General features: G+C 29.4%; 3 protein-coding genes across 4 annotated transcripts in view; all 3 read left to right on the plus strand.

Annotated features, from left to right (window-relative positions):
* The window catches only part of LOC101490353 (isocitrate dehydrogenase [NADP], chloroplastic), a 102,641-nt gene that overhangs the window by 65,597 nt on the left and 21,482 nt on the right, over positions 1–15,562 (plus strand). The gene's annotated exons all lie outside the window — the stretch shown is intronic.
* Positions 5,458–13,123, plus strand: LOC101489484 (UTP--glucose-1-phosphate uridylyltransferase). Of its 2 annotated transcripts, XM_073365251.1 has the most exons (22): positions 5,458–5,622; positions 5,863–5,969; positions 6,066–6,113; positions 6,274–6,365; positions 6,484–6,574; positions 6,848–6,908; positions 7,008–7,085; positions 7,178–7,228; positions 7,324–7,397; positions 9,056–9,128; positions 9,229–9,286; positions 9,397–9,443; positions 9,525–9,590; positions 9,694–9,726; positions 10,461–10,513; positions 10,587–10,662; positions 10,802–10,858; positions 10,945–11,028; positions 11,113–11,211; positions 11,286–11,390; positions 12,580–12,651; positions 12,795–13,123. In XM_073365251.1, exons 2-22 carry the CDS (start codon positions 5,902–5,904, stop codon positions 12,819–12,821), a joined length of 1,413 nt encoding a protein of 470 aa, XP_073221352.1. In that variant the 5' UTR covers positions 5,458–5,622; positions 5,863–5,901; the 3' UTR covers positions 12,822–13,123. The 2 variants fall into 2 exon arrangements, with proteins under 2 accessions (XP_073221352.1, XP_004490785.1); XM_004490728.4 differs by lacking the exon at positions 5,458–5,622 and having other exon boundaries at positions 5,667–5,969.
* LOC101489801 (uncharacterized) overlaps positions 13,827–15,562 on the plus strand; it is a 12,472-nt gene continuing 10,736 nt past the window's right edge. Inside the window, exon 1 of the mRNA XM_073365252.1 lies at positions 13,827–14,272. The gene's annotated coding sequence lies outside the window, so the exon portion shown is untranslated. The remainder of the gene's footprint in view (positions 14,273–15,562) is intronic.

The raw sequence follows: 15,562 nt of genomic DNA on the forward strand, positions 1-15,562 counted from the left end.
AGAGTGTAATACAATCAATTTTTCCTTTAAAAAAGAAAACTATTAGATGTTAAATTAATGTCCAAATTATCATAGTATCAAAAGTCAATAAAAATTAGACAACTTTGAAGTTATTTATGATCAACTACCATATATAGTTTTCTAAAATCTTATCTTAAACTTTCTGATTCTTGAAATTTATATGTACAGTAAAGTTCATTCTAAAAATCCTGAAAAAATTTAGAATTTATTTTGTATTTCCAAAAATTCACAAATAATTATTCTAATTATAAAATAAAATCAAATAAATTACTCACTCCGATCAAAAATTATTTGCACGCTAAACTTTTTAATAAAGGCCAATGTGTCCGAAATTATATTTTCAGATTCTGATTTTTTGCAGGAAAAAGAAAAGATTATGATTTTCTCCAAACAAACGTATTGAATGGGACTAAAATAGATATTTAGTATGTGATGCATTAAAATGATTCAAAAATTTGGTGAGATATTGAACTTTACGAAGAAAAGAGACATTTCATTTGAAAATATGAATTAATGGAGTATAGGAGAACGTGGAAGGTTGCGGTCTATGTTGAAATTCAATGTGGAGGGGTCAGTATGTCTCTAAACAGATATATTCAGGATACCATGAATCCATGTTTGGTGGGGGAGACAAGCCAAACCATCATATGTGCATGCGTTAGCTAAAGTTTCATTCCATCATGTACTTGCCTTAGCTATCTAATCCAAGATGTAATTGGGAAAATATATGATTAATCAGGCAATATTAACAAATTAAATAGTTTATATAAAACAATTCAATTAACTAAATTTAATTAAATAATTTTAACACTTTTTTAATCTCAATTAAGATTTTTTCTCTTAAAATTTTTTTGAAATTTATTTTTCTAAAAGAAAAATATAAAAACTTTATTTTTTGAAAAATATAAAAAAAAATTCCATAAAATATTTTTTAATTAAATAATTGAAACTTTTTTCTTAAAATTTTTCATTAATAATAAATTTTTAATATTTCTTTTTCTTGAAAAAAAAACTCTCAAAAAAGTTTTGGCAAAAGAATTTTGAATTTTTTTCTCAAAAAATAATCAAAACTTTTTATCTCGAAAATATTTTTTACATCTATTTTTCTAACAAAAAATTGATATTTTCTTTTCGAAAGAAATTTAAATTTTTTTTTCGAAGAATTAGTTCAAAATCTATTTTACTTATAAATCAGTTTCAAATTGGTTCAGAACTACATTGACTCGAATGTGTTTTTAAAAATTAAACCAAACCGTTAATGTGGTTTAATTCGGTACAATTTTTACACCATGAACACCCCTACTTGCCTTAGCTCACTATCGAAATTTGAAATTAACCACTTTTTACTTGAATTTTTTGAAAAAGAATTTTGACGATATTTGAATCAATAGAATAGCGTGGAACATTGTGACATTCATTTCATCTCGTTAGATATTTACATTTATTTTTCTTTTTTTAATTTGGGAGGTATGAGATAAAATCACTTATTTATTATAGGTCATAAAATATCTAAACAATATAATTTAATTTATTCCGCTATATTTCACTCCACTACATTTTTGTTTGAATTCAAGTAAGAGTGACATGTTAATGTGTATTAAGTTTAATGGTGTGAGTCACTCACACTTAAGAGTAATATGTTGGAATTCAAATGTAAGTAGTTAGATCCGCGTCAATTAAAAATGAAGAAAATATTGAATATATATAACATGGACACATATAACTAATGTCTTAAGATTTTAAGTAGAAATATAATATCTCATAGGAATCATTTGAAAATTTAAATAAACATTACAGACGACATAATCATATTTTTACTAAATTATATTTATTATTAGGAAAATAATCGAAACTATATTAAAATATCATTAAATACTGAAGAATGGAGAAGAGAACAAAAAGAGAGAAAATTGAAGATTAGAGTACTTGCATTATAATTCAAGTCAAATTTATAAGACATAAAATTTATAAATTACAATTATATGAATCATCACATTAGCAACTAAAAATAAAAGTCATTAGTAATTAGTAAAATCACCCACTAAGAGAATTCTTGATCTTACTAGAAGATGTGGAGTTAATAGAAAAGTGGACATATATATTGTTATCCTCACAATATATTTTATTGTCATTATTTGAAGAAGACAAATTATAAGTTTCTTGTATATGTTGAACTATATCTCTCAATTAAAATACATTATCGACTTCTTTTATATAGTGTAAAAGTTTATACATTATTTGATAAATTTGTTTTTGGAATTTGTTTCACATATATATATTGAAAATGGTTATACTGTTTCATCTAAATAAATAACTTGTATGTGATCTATCATTATGACAGTTAGAAAAATAACGCGTCTCTTTAAGATAACAAAATCTATATTGGATGATAGATATTGACAACAAATAATATATAAGAATATATATGATTAACAAAGAAAATTAGTGTCTTCGATAAAACCGACATATAGTATACTTCTAATCAATTTAAGCTATTCTTATTTAACTATAACGAAACAAGACCAATTAGTTATTCATTCTTTTTCTCAAAGTATGAAATAATGTTGTTCATATTTTGTGACCTTAATACTATTGGATTGCACAACATATATGATCTGTCTATATAGAACTACCTTCTTAATTAAATATGATTTTTTATTAACAAAAATCTATAATTTAAATATTCAATTTGTAATTTCAAATAAATCTTTATATGCATTTCATCTCAAACTATTTATTTGAGCAACTAAAATTTAGAAATTCTTTAAGAGTCTTGATAATATATATGTCATCAACAATAACAATAATAAAGCAAATTTATTTCCATATATTTTCAAGAAAATACATGGACAAATGTGATCTTTTATACCATTCATTTAACAAATATTCACTACTGCAATTATACCACAGGAATTCTTAAGCTGTTTCAACTAATTTTCTTAAATTGTCCATAATAATTTATGAAAACGATTTATAAATTATATAAAAATATATTGACTTAAATTTTATCTTGTGTAATAAAAATAGCAAAATAATTTATATATAAATGCTTGTGGTAAAACTAGTAACCGTTAGATTATAAGTTGTTACATAAGATGTTTATTTTAAATAACACTTTTTTTCCGCCGCATTAAATCAAATATTGACAACCATTTTCAATGGTCACATTATGATTCACGCTCATTGCTTCTCGATAGTTATAAACAATATATTACATTAAATACTTATAAAAATATAAATTTAGTTAATATCAAACCCTCAACATTATATGTTGTAGTGTTATGCATATATACTATTCCAAATCTATCTATTTGTCAAATAATGGTTTCTTTCAAATGCTTACTATTTGTCTAATTGTAAAGTGGTGAACCAAATAATGTTCTATTTGGTTTATAATCTAAAATGACAAAATAGAATGAACAAAAGAATAATGACGAAGGAGGATCACTATTAATAGACCACTTTTAATGTGTAATAGAGTGCAAGAGAGATGAATAAATTTATTTGTGATACACAAATGAAGAGTAAAAAGATTTAAATAATATTGTAAAAATGATAAAATTTTAAATACAATAGTGTAAATAAAGCGTAGACTTGAAAGAATATACCTAAGGAGTTAGTTGGCCGCAAGGTTTGTGTCTCAATTAGAATACACTAGAAACCAAATTTGGTTGACAAAAAATAAAATAAAAAGAAGCTTCTAAATTATAAACTACAAACTCGATATATTCTTTTGTTTTTTGGACAAACTATGTCCAAAACAACAGGCCCAACCAAGAAAAGTAATAAAAACCAATGGGCTCAGCCGTTGGAAACACATGATCGCTTTTTCTTTTGACAGTAGATGAAACAGGTTTTCTGACCTTATTGTTTTTTTGTACACATTAATCTTCCCGCATTCTTGCTTTATAAGGTGAAATATAATTAAAAGTAATTTTAAAAAGTTAAAATTTTAATTTTAAATTAAATATATCAATTTTCATATATATTCATCGATTTTTTTGTAAACACAATTTTTATCTTGAAAGATAAAAGAATTATTAAGGAGAATTTTGAGAATAATTATATTAAATGAATTTGGTGATTTAATTTTGCTTATACTTAAAAGACAAAAGAAAATAATAACTTTTGTTTATGAATAATTTATATACACTCCTGCTAACCTTAAAAAATTCAATAAAAGATAATGTATTTAATTCAAAATTTGGATTAAATAATTGGAAGAAGGTTATTATGTGTGTGACACTCATAACGGAGTGATTTTTAGGACCATTTTTTAGTTTGAAATTATTTTTATATATCATTTTTTTTTAATTTAAACAGTAATTTTTATATAAATTTATTTTTTCTTGGTGTTTTTTGTTGTTGTATCGCATATTAAATGTGATATTGTTTGATTTTTTTGTCTTGGTGTAATATTTACTTTGTTCCGTTTGAAAGGTTAACTTTGATACAAATTAAATCAATTACTTTGACCGTCAATGTTGCAGATCTGAATGTAAAGATATTTTGATCACTTTAATTGACAAATTTGTAATTATTTTTTCGTTTTATGCTATTAACATGAGTGTTGTGAATTTGTTCATAAATTCATTATTTTTAATTTTAACGACTTTATATTTGTAATGTGTTTAATCGATGTATTATGTTAATGTGAATGAATGTTATTTTTAAATAAAAAAAAGGATAAGTTGAAAAACAATAATAAGCTGAGTTTTGCTTTTAAATTTTACCAAATTCAAAATTTTGGTCTTTTTTTTTTCTCTTGTTGTCAAAATTATTGACATTTTACCAAATTCATAATTTAGTGATGTGACAATTATTAAAGAAAAATAAAAAATATTATTTTAAAAATATTTTTTTGAAGTTTATTTTAAAACAAAATTTATGATTGTGAAAAATTTTCAAAACAAAAAATAATTTGTTTCTAATTTTTAGAATATTTAGAGAAAATTATTTATGATTTTGAAATTTTTTCTCAAATTCTTAAAATATAAAAAATTAAAATTTAATATTTTTAAATAAAAAATAAATTGATCAACAAATTTATTATAATTTTAATTTTTTAAAATGATATTATTTAATTTAAAATCTCTTATTATAATTTATCATATTATCATATATATACATCACTTGAGGGATCGTGGCATTACTAAATTACAATTCAAATTAAAACGAGTTAAATTTAATAAAATAGAAAACGAAAACTCTATTTTAAATTATAAGAAAGAGTTAAATTAATGACTTAAAGATGGAAATTAAATTAAAGGAACACTTTGCGTGAAAAACGCGGCACTCTTTTCCATGATTGAATTGGGCGAGAGCATCATCATTGATCAAAGAGAGCATAGAGTAGTTGCATGAGAAAATAAATAAATAAACATTTATTTATCTGGTGCAACACAAAAGCATATTCTGTTTATTTCCAAAAATAAATTTCACTTGACACTAGCGTTTTTGTTTTGGTGTCAATTTCTCATTACACCATATCACAATTCACCACCACACCCTTCTCTTCAAATTCAATCACACACGCATAAATCACCTTCTTCTCCCTCTCTTCTCTCTACACATACACACATTCATAACCTCTCTATCGCAAACATTTATTTATCTGGTGCAACACAAAAGCATATTCTGTTTATTTCCAAAAATAAATTTCACTTGACACTAGCGTTTTTGTTTTGGTGTCAATTTCTCATTACACCATATCACAATTCACCACCACACCCTTCTCTTCAAATTCAATCACACACGCATAAATCACCTTCTTCTCCCTCTCTTCTCTCTACACATACACACATTCATAACCTCTCTATCGCATCTCTCTCTCTCTCTCTCTCTCTCTCTCTCTCTCTCTCTCTCTCTCTCTCTACGCCAATGGCCACCGCTACCGATAACAACCTCTCCAATCTCAAATCTGCTGTCGCCGGATTGGAACAAATCAGGTCTCACATTTTATCAATTTCGTAGATAATGATCAAAACTGTTGAATATTTTCACGATCTATATGATTTGAATCTGATCTCTCTTGTTTCTTGCAGTGAGAATGAGAAAAGCGGATTCATCAACCTCGTTTCTCGTTATCTCAGGTAAATCACCGATTCGAGCTTCACATTTTGATCTGTAATGTGACCTGATAAATTTCTTATGTAAATCGTTTGTTTATGTATGTTCAAATTTATTGATTTATTTGTTTTTCTTATGTGAATCGTTGATTTATTTGTATTTATTGATTTGAATGTGTTGTAGTGGCGAAGCGCAGCATGTAGAATGGAGTAAGATCCAGACGCCTACTGATGAAGTTGTTGTGCCTTATGATAGTTTGGCGCCAACTCCTGGTGGTAAATATTAACGAATCGTATTCGTTTTCTGTTTTGTGTTGGTTGATTTGATTTGTAATTTGTGTTATGGAGTGAGTTCGTTGTATTTATATTTACGTGAAGCTAAATCGGTTTTCAGGTTCTTCTGAGATTAAGAATCTTTTGGATAAGCTTGTGGTGTTGAAGCTTAATGGAGGATTGGGGACAACAATGGGTTGCACTGGTCCAAAGTATGAATTTGATATTAAGATCGTATATGAATTTGATTGATTGTTAATATCCTGTTTTTAGAACTTGATGCTGATCAAAAGATTGCCTCCTTAATCCTTTTATTTGAGGAAAAAAATGTTAACTATTATTTTCAATACATATTGATTGTAGAATCTATGGAAAGTAGAGAGTTATTTTGATGACATGTGATGGGATGAAAAATTTCCTGAAGGATTTGTATTTGGTGATTTGTATTTGATGTAAGTCTTAATTTGTATGTAAATGAAATGCAGATCTGTCATTGAAGTTCGTGATGGGTTGACATTTTTAGATTTAATTGTCATCCAAATTGAGGTTATTTTATGATTCCTTCTTTTTGCTTGATTTTTAATTTTGTTTTCCATTTTTCCACCCTTTGATGTGGACTTTCCACTGATAACTTCAACCTTACAGAATCTCAATTCCAAATATGGAAGCAACGTTCCTTTGCTTTTGATGAACTCATTCAACACTCATGATGACACTCAAAAGGTATTTGGCGTTTGCCTTTTAATTTTATCCACTCTGCTGAATAGAAATATAAACTGAATTGGCATGTAAACTAACAGTGTTACTGTTTATAGATTATTGAGAAATACCAAAACTCCAATATTGAGATTCATACTTTTAACCAGGTTTGTAACTTAATTTCTGGTTTTACTGTGTTATGGATTTTCTGAAATTTGAGGTTTTAACTTCTTGTTTTGATGCACTATTTGAATCTATGCAGAGCCAGTATCCTCGATTGGTTGTTGATGACTTTTTGCCATTGCCTTCCAAAGGGCGCACTGACAAGGATGGGTGGTATGTCTTCATTTGTTTAGTTTTTTTACTCTACTACTTTATTGTATTGATTTACATCTTTCACTAGATTTATATCCTTATGTTTTTTAACCCACTTATAATTTATTAAATGATTAATATAGATATACATAAACAAATTCATGTTAATATATCTGAAAATAATTCAAGTGAATGCTTTTTTGTGCAAAGCTCATAATTAGTTTAGAGCACTTAGACCACCCTGTCATTTTTTATTTGTGAAATTCTTTGATGCTGGTTTACTTTGATGCATCTTGGGTCTTGACCAACATGTCTCCTATTTATGGATTTGAACTTGGTGTTTTCCCAAACTTTTAGATGTCATTCAAATTGCAACTAAATTCTGCTTTCAAAGATGTGACTTAACACATGATTGTTCAGACTTCAGAGTAACATATTTTGATTCATTACTTAAATTCACTGTTTCCTCTGTATCAGTTTTTTTCTTGAAGTGTCAAATGAGTTGATTTATCATTGGAATTTGGAATAACAAAAATTATTTTAAGTTGTTCTTCCTGAAAACAGACATAGCAGTTAGCAGAGTATTCGGTACTTAGTAGAAGAAAAGGGCTTAATACTTGTTTATATAAAAAACTTCTTTATCAAAGCCAAATAGCATGTACGATGTTTCTGCTCATATACCAAGGATTTAGCAACAATTTATATATTTCCTTTATTTTTATATAGTTGGTTAAATTTTAAAGAGAGATATAGCTTCTTTTCATCAATTAATCTGTAGTCATATCGTAAATCCTCTTTATTCCTCTAACTTTTGGAAAAATAACACATCATTGGCCCTGAACTCCCTTCATTAGCAATTATGCACTTTTTAATTCATCAAACGAGATTTGTTGTGTGTGGTATGCATGTCACTTGTATTTGGTACTTAAACACCATTTGCATGCTATCTTGGAGATAAGTGGTCTGGATGTAATTAACTTTTTTTGCTTGGGGAAATATTGGTACTTTATAAAGGCATGTTTTTGCATTCCTTGAACTTTTGGGGCCATAAATTACATGCTTGCCTTGACTGCGAGGCTTGCTAGTGTCATGGTTCACCAGTGATATCGTGTTAACGATGCGTCTTAGACCCAAGTAATAATATATTATGGTTATGTGCATAGATGTCAAACTCTTCAGTCAGAACCGTCTGCGTTGACAACTTTGGGTATTTGCTTACAGAATAATTTCTGTACTACCTTTTAATTTGAGAATTAATGCATCAATTTTTAGTTGTGATGTTATGTTTGTGTATTCTGCCCCAGTCTATGAACCCATCTTAGTTTAATTCATTTGTTGCTTAGTGTTTATAGAATATTTACAAAAAAAATTGGGTAAGCATGTTTCCAAATTAGAATGTTGGGTATTTACCGCAGACATAGTATTAGATTGCATTTAGATACTATAATCGGCATTTTAACTTTTAAACATTTTTCTGTATTAAGTCTATGAATCTAGTGTATGGCAATTCCACGGGTTTACATAGACTATCAACCTTGGTTACATTGTATGTGACTATGTGGTTCCTATGCTTTATGTTTGTTTTTACCCTGGAAAGTGTTCAAGCTAGTTGAAACTAACTTTGAGCCTATCTGCAAATAGAATTCCAAGTTTGGCTTATGAGTAGTTGCTGTGCATAGGTATCCTCCTGGTCATGGGGATGTCTTCCCATCATTATCGAACAGTGGAAAGCTTGATGCACTATTATCACAGGTTGACCTCAGAGCTCAAATTGTTTATAGTTAAATGTATTTTATTTATATTTGATTACCATTATATCGCTATTGTTTTCTTTTCCCTTTTGTTCTTACAGGGTAAAGAATATGTGTTTGTTGCCAATTCAGATAATTTGGGAGCCATAGTTGACTTGAGTATCCTTATTTAAGTTTGTTGGTTAGTTCGTTTTTAATTGTTTTTGGCTATTACTTACACATGAAAAGTATGCTTTAGTTCTATATGTTCGCTTGACTCATTGATTTAGAAATCTTAAATCATCTGATCGAGCACCAGAATGAATATTGTATGGAGGTAAAAGATGATTGTTATCAAGTTGTTTATTTTATTTTATAGATTACATTAGTTTAATGTTTTTATGTTCTTATTATGCAGGTGACGCCGAAAACATTGGCTGATGTTAAGGGTGGCACTTTGATTTCTTATGAAGAAAGGGTTCAGGCATGTAATTTTTCTGATTCAGTTTCTTCTGACCAATATTTCATCTGACTAGTTGAGTACTCTAGTTATAGCAATATTTCATCTGATCAATTCTTTACTGCAGCTCCTGGAAATTGCACAAGTCCCAGATGAACATGTAAGCTATTAATCCGTGTCTTATTCTTGGGTCACCTATCTCTTCTAAGTGTTGGCAACTGTTTTAGATAAATTACTTAGTTATGTAAATGTCATTATAATCGTTTGAAAATAAGGGTAGTGATTTAACATTAATATATAGAATGAGATGGTGTTGACTTGTTTGCTTTCATTTTTTTGTGGTGATTAAATCTAAGTTGAACTGAGGTGTTACTTGTTTTACTGGAGAGGTCTTGTCTATGATTAAACTTTTTTAACAAAAAAATGAAAGAAAAACCATATAAATCATGACTGTTTTTCTTATTTTCATTGAAATCGCACTAGCTTTCCATGCTTTAAGTTTTTAAAGATTGAAAGTAATGTTCACCAGTTATTCTGGAGTATTGATGATTTACTGCGTAGTAATATACAGTGTCAGCTGTTACTTTGGTATCACATGTTAAATAAAACTAAATTGATAAGGAGTAAATAGGTCAAAGCAATTGCATGGCATCCTTTTGTTTACAAGCAGTTATAACTTTTGATAGTATGAACTATAATTATGAATTGTTAACATTTTTTTAATAATAATTTATACAATATATACACTGATGATACAATGCTATAAAGTTAAGTGACAGAACATACCTTTGCAATTATTTCGATACATTTTATGGTGGCAAGGACATGTTTGTAAATGATGATTTTAAGCCTTAACTTTCGTTCCATTCACATGAAATGCTTTTCTCTATGCAGGTTGGTGAGTTCAAGTCAATAGAGAAGTTCAAAATTTTCAACACAAATAATTTGTAAGTTTTGCTGGTTAATGCCTGATTGTTTTAGATTACACATGGATAAGTAGGTATTGACAATAATCTACAGGTGGGTGAACTTGAAAGCAATCAAAAGACTCGTCGAAGCTGATGCTCTTAAGATGGAGATTATTCCCAATCCAAAGGTTCTAATTGGTTATTTTTCAAGTGATATCATGTATTTCCTTATTTTCCTTGTAGGGGTGCAGGATGTTATACTGTGTGTTAGTTGTTTGACAAATATATTTAGCTGTGAAATTTCTCACAAAATTTATGAATTTCTAGGAAGTTGATGGAGTAAAAGTTCTTCAGCTGGAAACTGCAGCTGGGGCAGCCATAAGGGTACTCGTTGTTTATTGAATTTTAAAAATGCTCTAACTGCTGTAACTTTCTTCTAGTTCTTCTAATTTCACATATTTTTTTGACAGTTCTTTGACAAGGCTATTGGGATTAATGTTCCTCGATCCCGATTCCTTCCAGTGAAGGCATCTTCAGATTTGCTTCTTGTCCAGGTTTCAGCTTTTCTGACTTTACTCTCTTGCTTGGAATCTGACTTTAGTCTCTTATTTGACATGATTTGTTGTCGTTTTTTGCAGTCAGACCTCTACACCTTGGAAGATGGGTCTGTAATTCGGAACAAAGCTAGGACTAATCCTGAAAACCCTTCTATTGAACTGGGGCCAGAATTTAAGAAGGTTAAGATCTATATTACGGATCACTGTGTGTTATATGATAACTATAATACTAATTGTCTTGGCCTCCTTCACAGGTTAGCAACTTCTTGAGCCGCTTCAAGTCAATTCCTAGTATTGTTGAGCTTGACAGCCTAAAAGTGGCTGGCGATGTGTGGTTTGGAGCTGGTGTTATCCTCAAGGTATTAGATTCAATCCTTAATTGATCTTTCTATAGCAATTTGTGTAATGAATCAAGCTATTAGAGTTTTAGAACTGTATTTCTCAAATTGTTATCTTAAACTTCAGCACCCAATGTCATGTGAATGGTTTAGGGATGACGGTAATCCAAGACATTACAGCGTTGCGCCATCGACAGATCCTTATCAAAACCCACCTAGTAGAAATATGTTTTGGTTGTTTTGGATGCAAGATGTAGAAAAACAACGTGATCTGAAATATTCTATTAATCAGATGGAATACAAAGGGGTTAGAAGTTACAACACTAATCTATATAGGCATCCTATTGTCTAATTAAGGAAATAACAACAGAATAAAAATTGTACAAATCAAATCCATCCTAATAATTAAGAAACTATTTCCTAATGATTTTTACATTAATCATATAAATCATCACAAAAATTAATTTCTGTTTCCTAAAAAATTATTCATAGATGTCATGGCTTATCCTGTCAGTGTTATTGCCCAAGTTCTTTGACATTTATATACATGCAAGGAAGTGCAGTATTTCCTAATTAGCTTTTGAAGATGTCCCTTTCCATGATTGATGTGTTGAAGTTCCATTTTACTAATAGGAAGCTCAGAATTGTTATTTTAATGTTTGGTTGCTTGAAATATTAAGCATATACAGTTGAATGATTCAACAATTTTTTTTTTGTTAATATCTGAAATTTTCTAAATGTATCTGTTATTAATTAATTGTATCTCTTAACATTATTTACTCAATTTTTAAATACATCCCTGATATGAGCATTATAATGTCATTGTAGTAGGTACAATTATCAACAAAAGAACGAATCTGATTAACATTTTGCGATCATTGTAGAATACTAATAGTATGAAAGACTAGATTGATATGGAACTATAATTTTAAGGATCAAAATGGGTATTTAATGTTTAAAAATCGATTTGATTGGTTCCTATACTCTAACTTAGTGAGTTTAGTTCATATACAAGAAATAAAATTATAGGACCAAAACCTGAAAGGACAGCTAAATAGACTAGAATTTACTTTGAAACTTATGTCATTGATGTACTAACTGCCCCAAAATTATTTGATGAGGTTCTTCATTTATTTTCTGACCGCTAATAACTATTCTGCCTTTATGTTTTAAATTTCTGATATTTCTTGTTTTTCTGGTGCCTTAACAGGGGAAGGTCAGTATTGTTGCCAAATCTGGCGTAAAGTTGGAAATTCCTGATGGAGCCAAAATTGCAAACAAGGTATTTAAGAAATGCATGGATTTTTTTTTGTCATATGGGATGTTTTCATGCAGCCTACTCCACTTAGGGAGATAAGCCTTGTTGTTGTTGTAGGGAGGTTGTCATGCTAATTGTTAGAACTAATGATTAAATTGAACACGCAGGAAATTAATGGCCCAGAGGACCTGTGAAGAAGCTAATGAGTTTAGACGTATCGGACTGTATACGATCATGGCAGTCTTATGTTATTTCAATTACATATATTACACAAGTTTGATAGGAAAATGCAATAAGGTGTTTTTTTTGTCATGAGTATGTCTCACTATGGAGCCTTGCTGGTTGTCTTGTGATTTATGTTAAGAACAAAAACTTTTTGTCGTAAAGTACTAAAAGGTGGGTTATGAGTTATTCCCGTTACATAAGTTTTCATGCCATTTTATGTAACAACGTTATCCATCTGATTTTGTCATCATATATGTCTTCTATATCCCTACTTAATGTATTACATCTGTCTATTTTAGAAGCTAATATAAGGAAAATGTTAATAAGTGCTCTTTAGAGCTTGGTTAACAAAATAAATTTGGAAATATGTAAGAGTAGAGGATTTATAACAGTTCATGTGTGGTGTATTATTCATCGATAATAATTAAATAATAGAAAGGAATTATGAAAATTGATTGTCTATCTCATTAGACCATGGTGTCCCAAGTCCCTGAGGTTTCTTAAGCATTTGAACAACTATTAAGAGAGATCAATCATTTAGATGAATTTAAGAGGTCAGTCGTCTTCACGGTTGTGTTCAAGGATATATTGACCAATTAATTTTATGGATTATATTGATGAATTAAATATACATTTGACCAAATATTATAACTATTATCAAATATTAATCTTAACTGTTATTAAAATTCTCAATGTTAGTCTTAACTAAACATTATAATATACTATTTATAGACTAATATATCAGTTAAGACTAATATCTATTAGTAATTTTATGGATTATATTGACCAATTAAATATACATCTAAGGATTAAATTTACTCATTAAAGACATATTTGATGAACAAAGTGACTAAAAAAAATATGAGTTAGCTTAATCCTCAAATATATTTAATTACGATCTAAAAAGTCTTTTTCCTTGGATCTTAGTCGTTATTCCTAGTTAAGGGTTTAGGATCTTAATACATAAACGCGTGTAAGTATGTTTAATCATTCCTCTCTACTTCTCATGCTACTAATCTTACTAAACTTCATGAATTATTATCCAAAGAAACTGGACATTTATCTTGTTTCTCTGCCTTATCTAAATACTCTACATCACCATCTAAATCTTCTTCCATCCCTGCCTCCACTTCTAATGTTGCCCCACCCCCAAACACGACCAACCAGAAACCCTTACTTCCTAAACCTTGTAGAACTTTTTTAGTAGATATGGTTGAAAGACGTGCAAAGGGCTTGTGTATGTTTTGTGACGAGGTTTTTACTCCAGGTCATCAGTTGAAGCATAAAGGATCTTAAATTATTATTATGGAGTTGGATGAGGATGAGAACCCTGATAGTGAACCTTCCCTTATAACTTTTATGGTTGTGAATGACTCTTCACAATTTGCTAATTTGCAACTATCCTTGCTAACTTTGTCAGGTATATCTCACTGCCAAACTATGAAAGTAACATGAATGCATGATAAAAAGTTCTTGCATATTCTCTTAGATAGTGGTAGTACACATAATTTCTTAGACTTGGAGCTAGCTAAGGAATTAGGGTGTAAGTTGGATTGGAGGTCATTTCTCCTTTGGGAGTAACTAGTGGTGGTGGCCATAAGCTTGAAACTGCTTTTGTTTGCAAAGATTTCAAATGGCTTTTACAACATGGTATTTTTTACTACTGATGTGATTGTGTTACCCTTGGGTTGTTCAGATCTTATCTTGAGAATACAATGGCTCAAATCACTTGGACCTATTCTGTGGGATTTTGAAAAGCTATAAATGGAATTTACTACTTAGGGTCGAAAGTTTGTACTTTAAGGTTCCTTCTATCAAGCTTATTTACAATAAAACCTTCACTCAAGTAGTCCAAAATGGTGCTGAACTATGTCTTTTGACATTACATGATCTAGCCCCCGTAATGGAGATTCCTACCTGTTTGTTACTGAGTTCCAAGATATTTTCATTGAGCCATCATCTTTGCCTCTTCATCAAGAAGGGTTTTACCAAAAAATTCCCTTAAAAGAAGGGTTTGAACCATTTAATTTGAAGTCCTACATGTATTCCTTCATTCAAAAAACGATCATTGATAATTTGGTGAATGATATGTTATATCAAGGGATCATTCAACATAGTAACAACCCTTTTTCTTCTCCTACGGTGTTAGTCCGGAAGAAAGATGGGTCATGGAGGCTATGTGTGGATTTTAGGAGGATGAATCACAATACCATCATGGATAGATTTCCTATACCTCTTATTGAAGGTTTGTTGGATGAATTAGCTGGTGCTTCCTTTTTCTCAAAACTGGATTTAAAATTCAGGTACCATCAATTGAGAATGGCTGAAGGGGAAGAATATAAAATGATAAGACTAATAGCCCTAAGCCTACTATTAGAAATGTATATCAGAGGGGAAATAGGAGAGTTTGGTTGAAAACTTCCTAATGTAACACGTGTCTAAAAGTTAGTTAGGCAGTTAGTGAATAAATGAACTATAAGAAGGAATAGCTGTTAGAAGTTGAGGCAGTTTTTTGGGTGTTAACAGAATTTCTGGTTGTGGAACCAGCAAGGTCGTGGGACCTATTGTAACCATTCTTCTTCTATTCAATTCAATAAAATTCTTTTTGTTCTTCCTAGCAGAATCACTCTGATTCTGATTAGGTTGACTGATTCATTGTTCAATTCCCTTTCTTTGTTAATTCCAGTGGTTGTATCACTGGTATCAGAGC

Source organism: Cicer arietinum, chromosome 2 (assembly GCF_000331145.2).
Source record: "Cicer arietinum cultivar CDC Frontier isolate Library 1 chromosome 2, Cicar.CDCFrontier_v2.0, whole genome shotgun sequence".
Lineage (NCBI taxonomy): Eukaryota > Viridiplantae > Streptophyta > Magnoliopsida > Fabales > Fabaceae > Cicer > Cicer arietinum.

Excerpts from the sequence above, each read along its gene's own strand:
- LOC101489484 (XM_073365251.1), top strand. The coding sequence starts at position 5,902 with ATGGCCACCGCTACCGATAACAACCTCTCCAATCTCAAATCTGCTGTC. Across the intron at positions 6,909-7,007 it reads TAATTGTCATCCAAATTGAG|AATCTCAATTCCAAATATGG; the intron begins GTTATTTTATGA and ends TCAACCTTACAG. Across the intron at positions 10,663-10,801 it reads AGATTATTCCCAATCCAAAG|GAAGTTGATGGAGTAAAAGT; the intron begins GTTCTAATTGGT and ends ATGAATTTCTAG.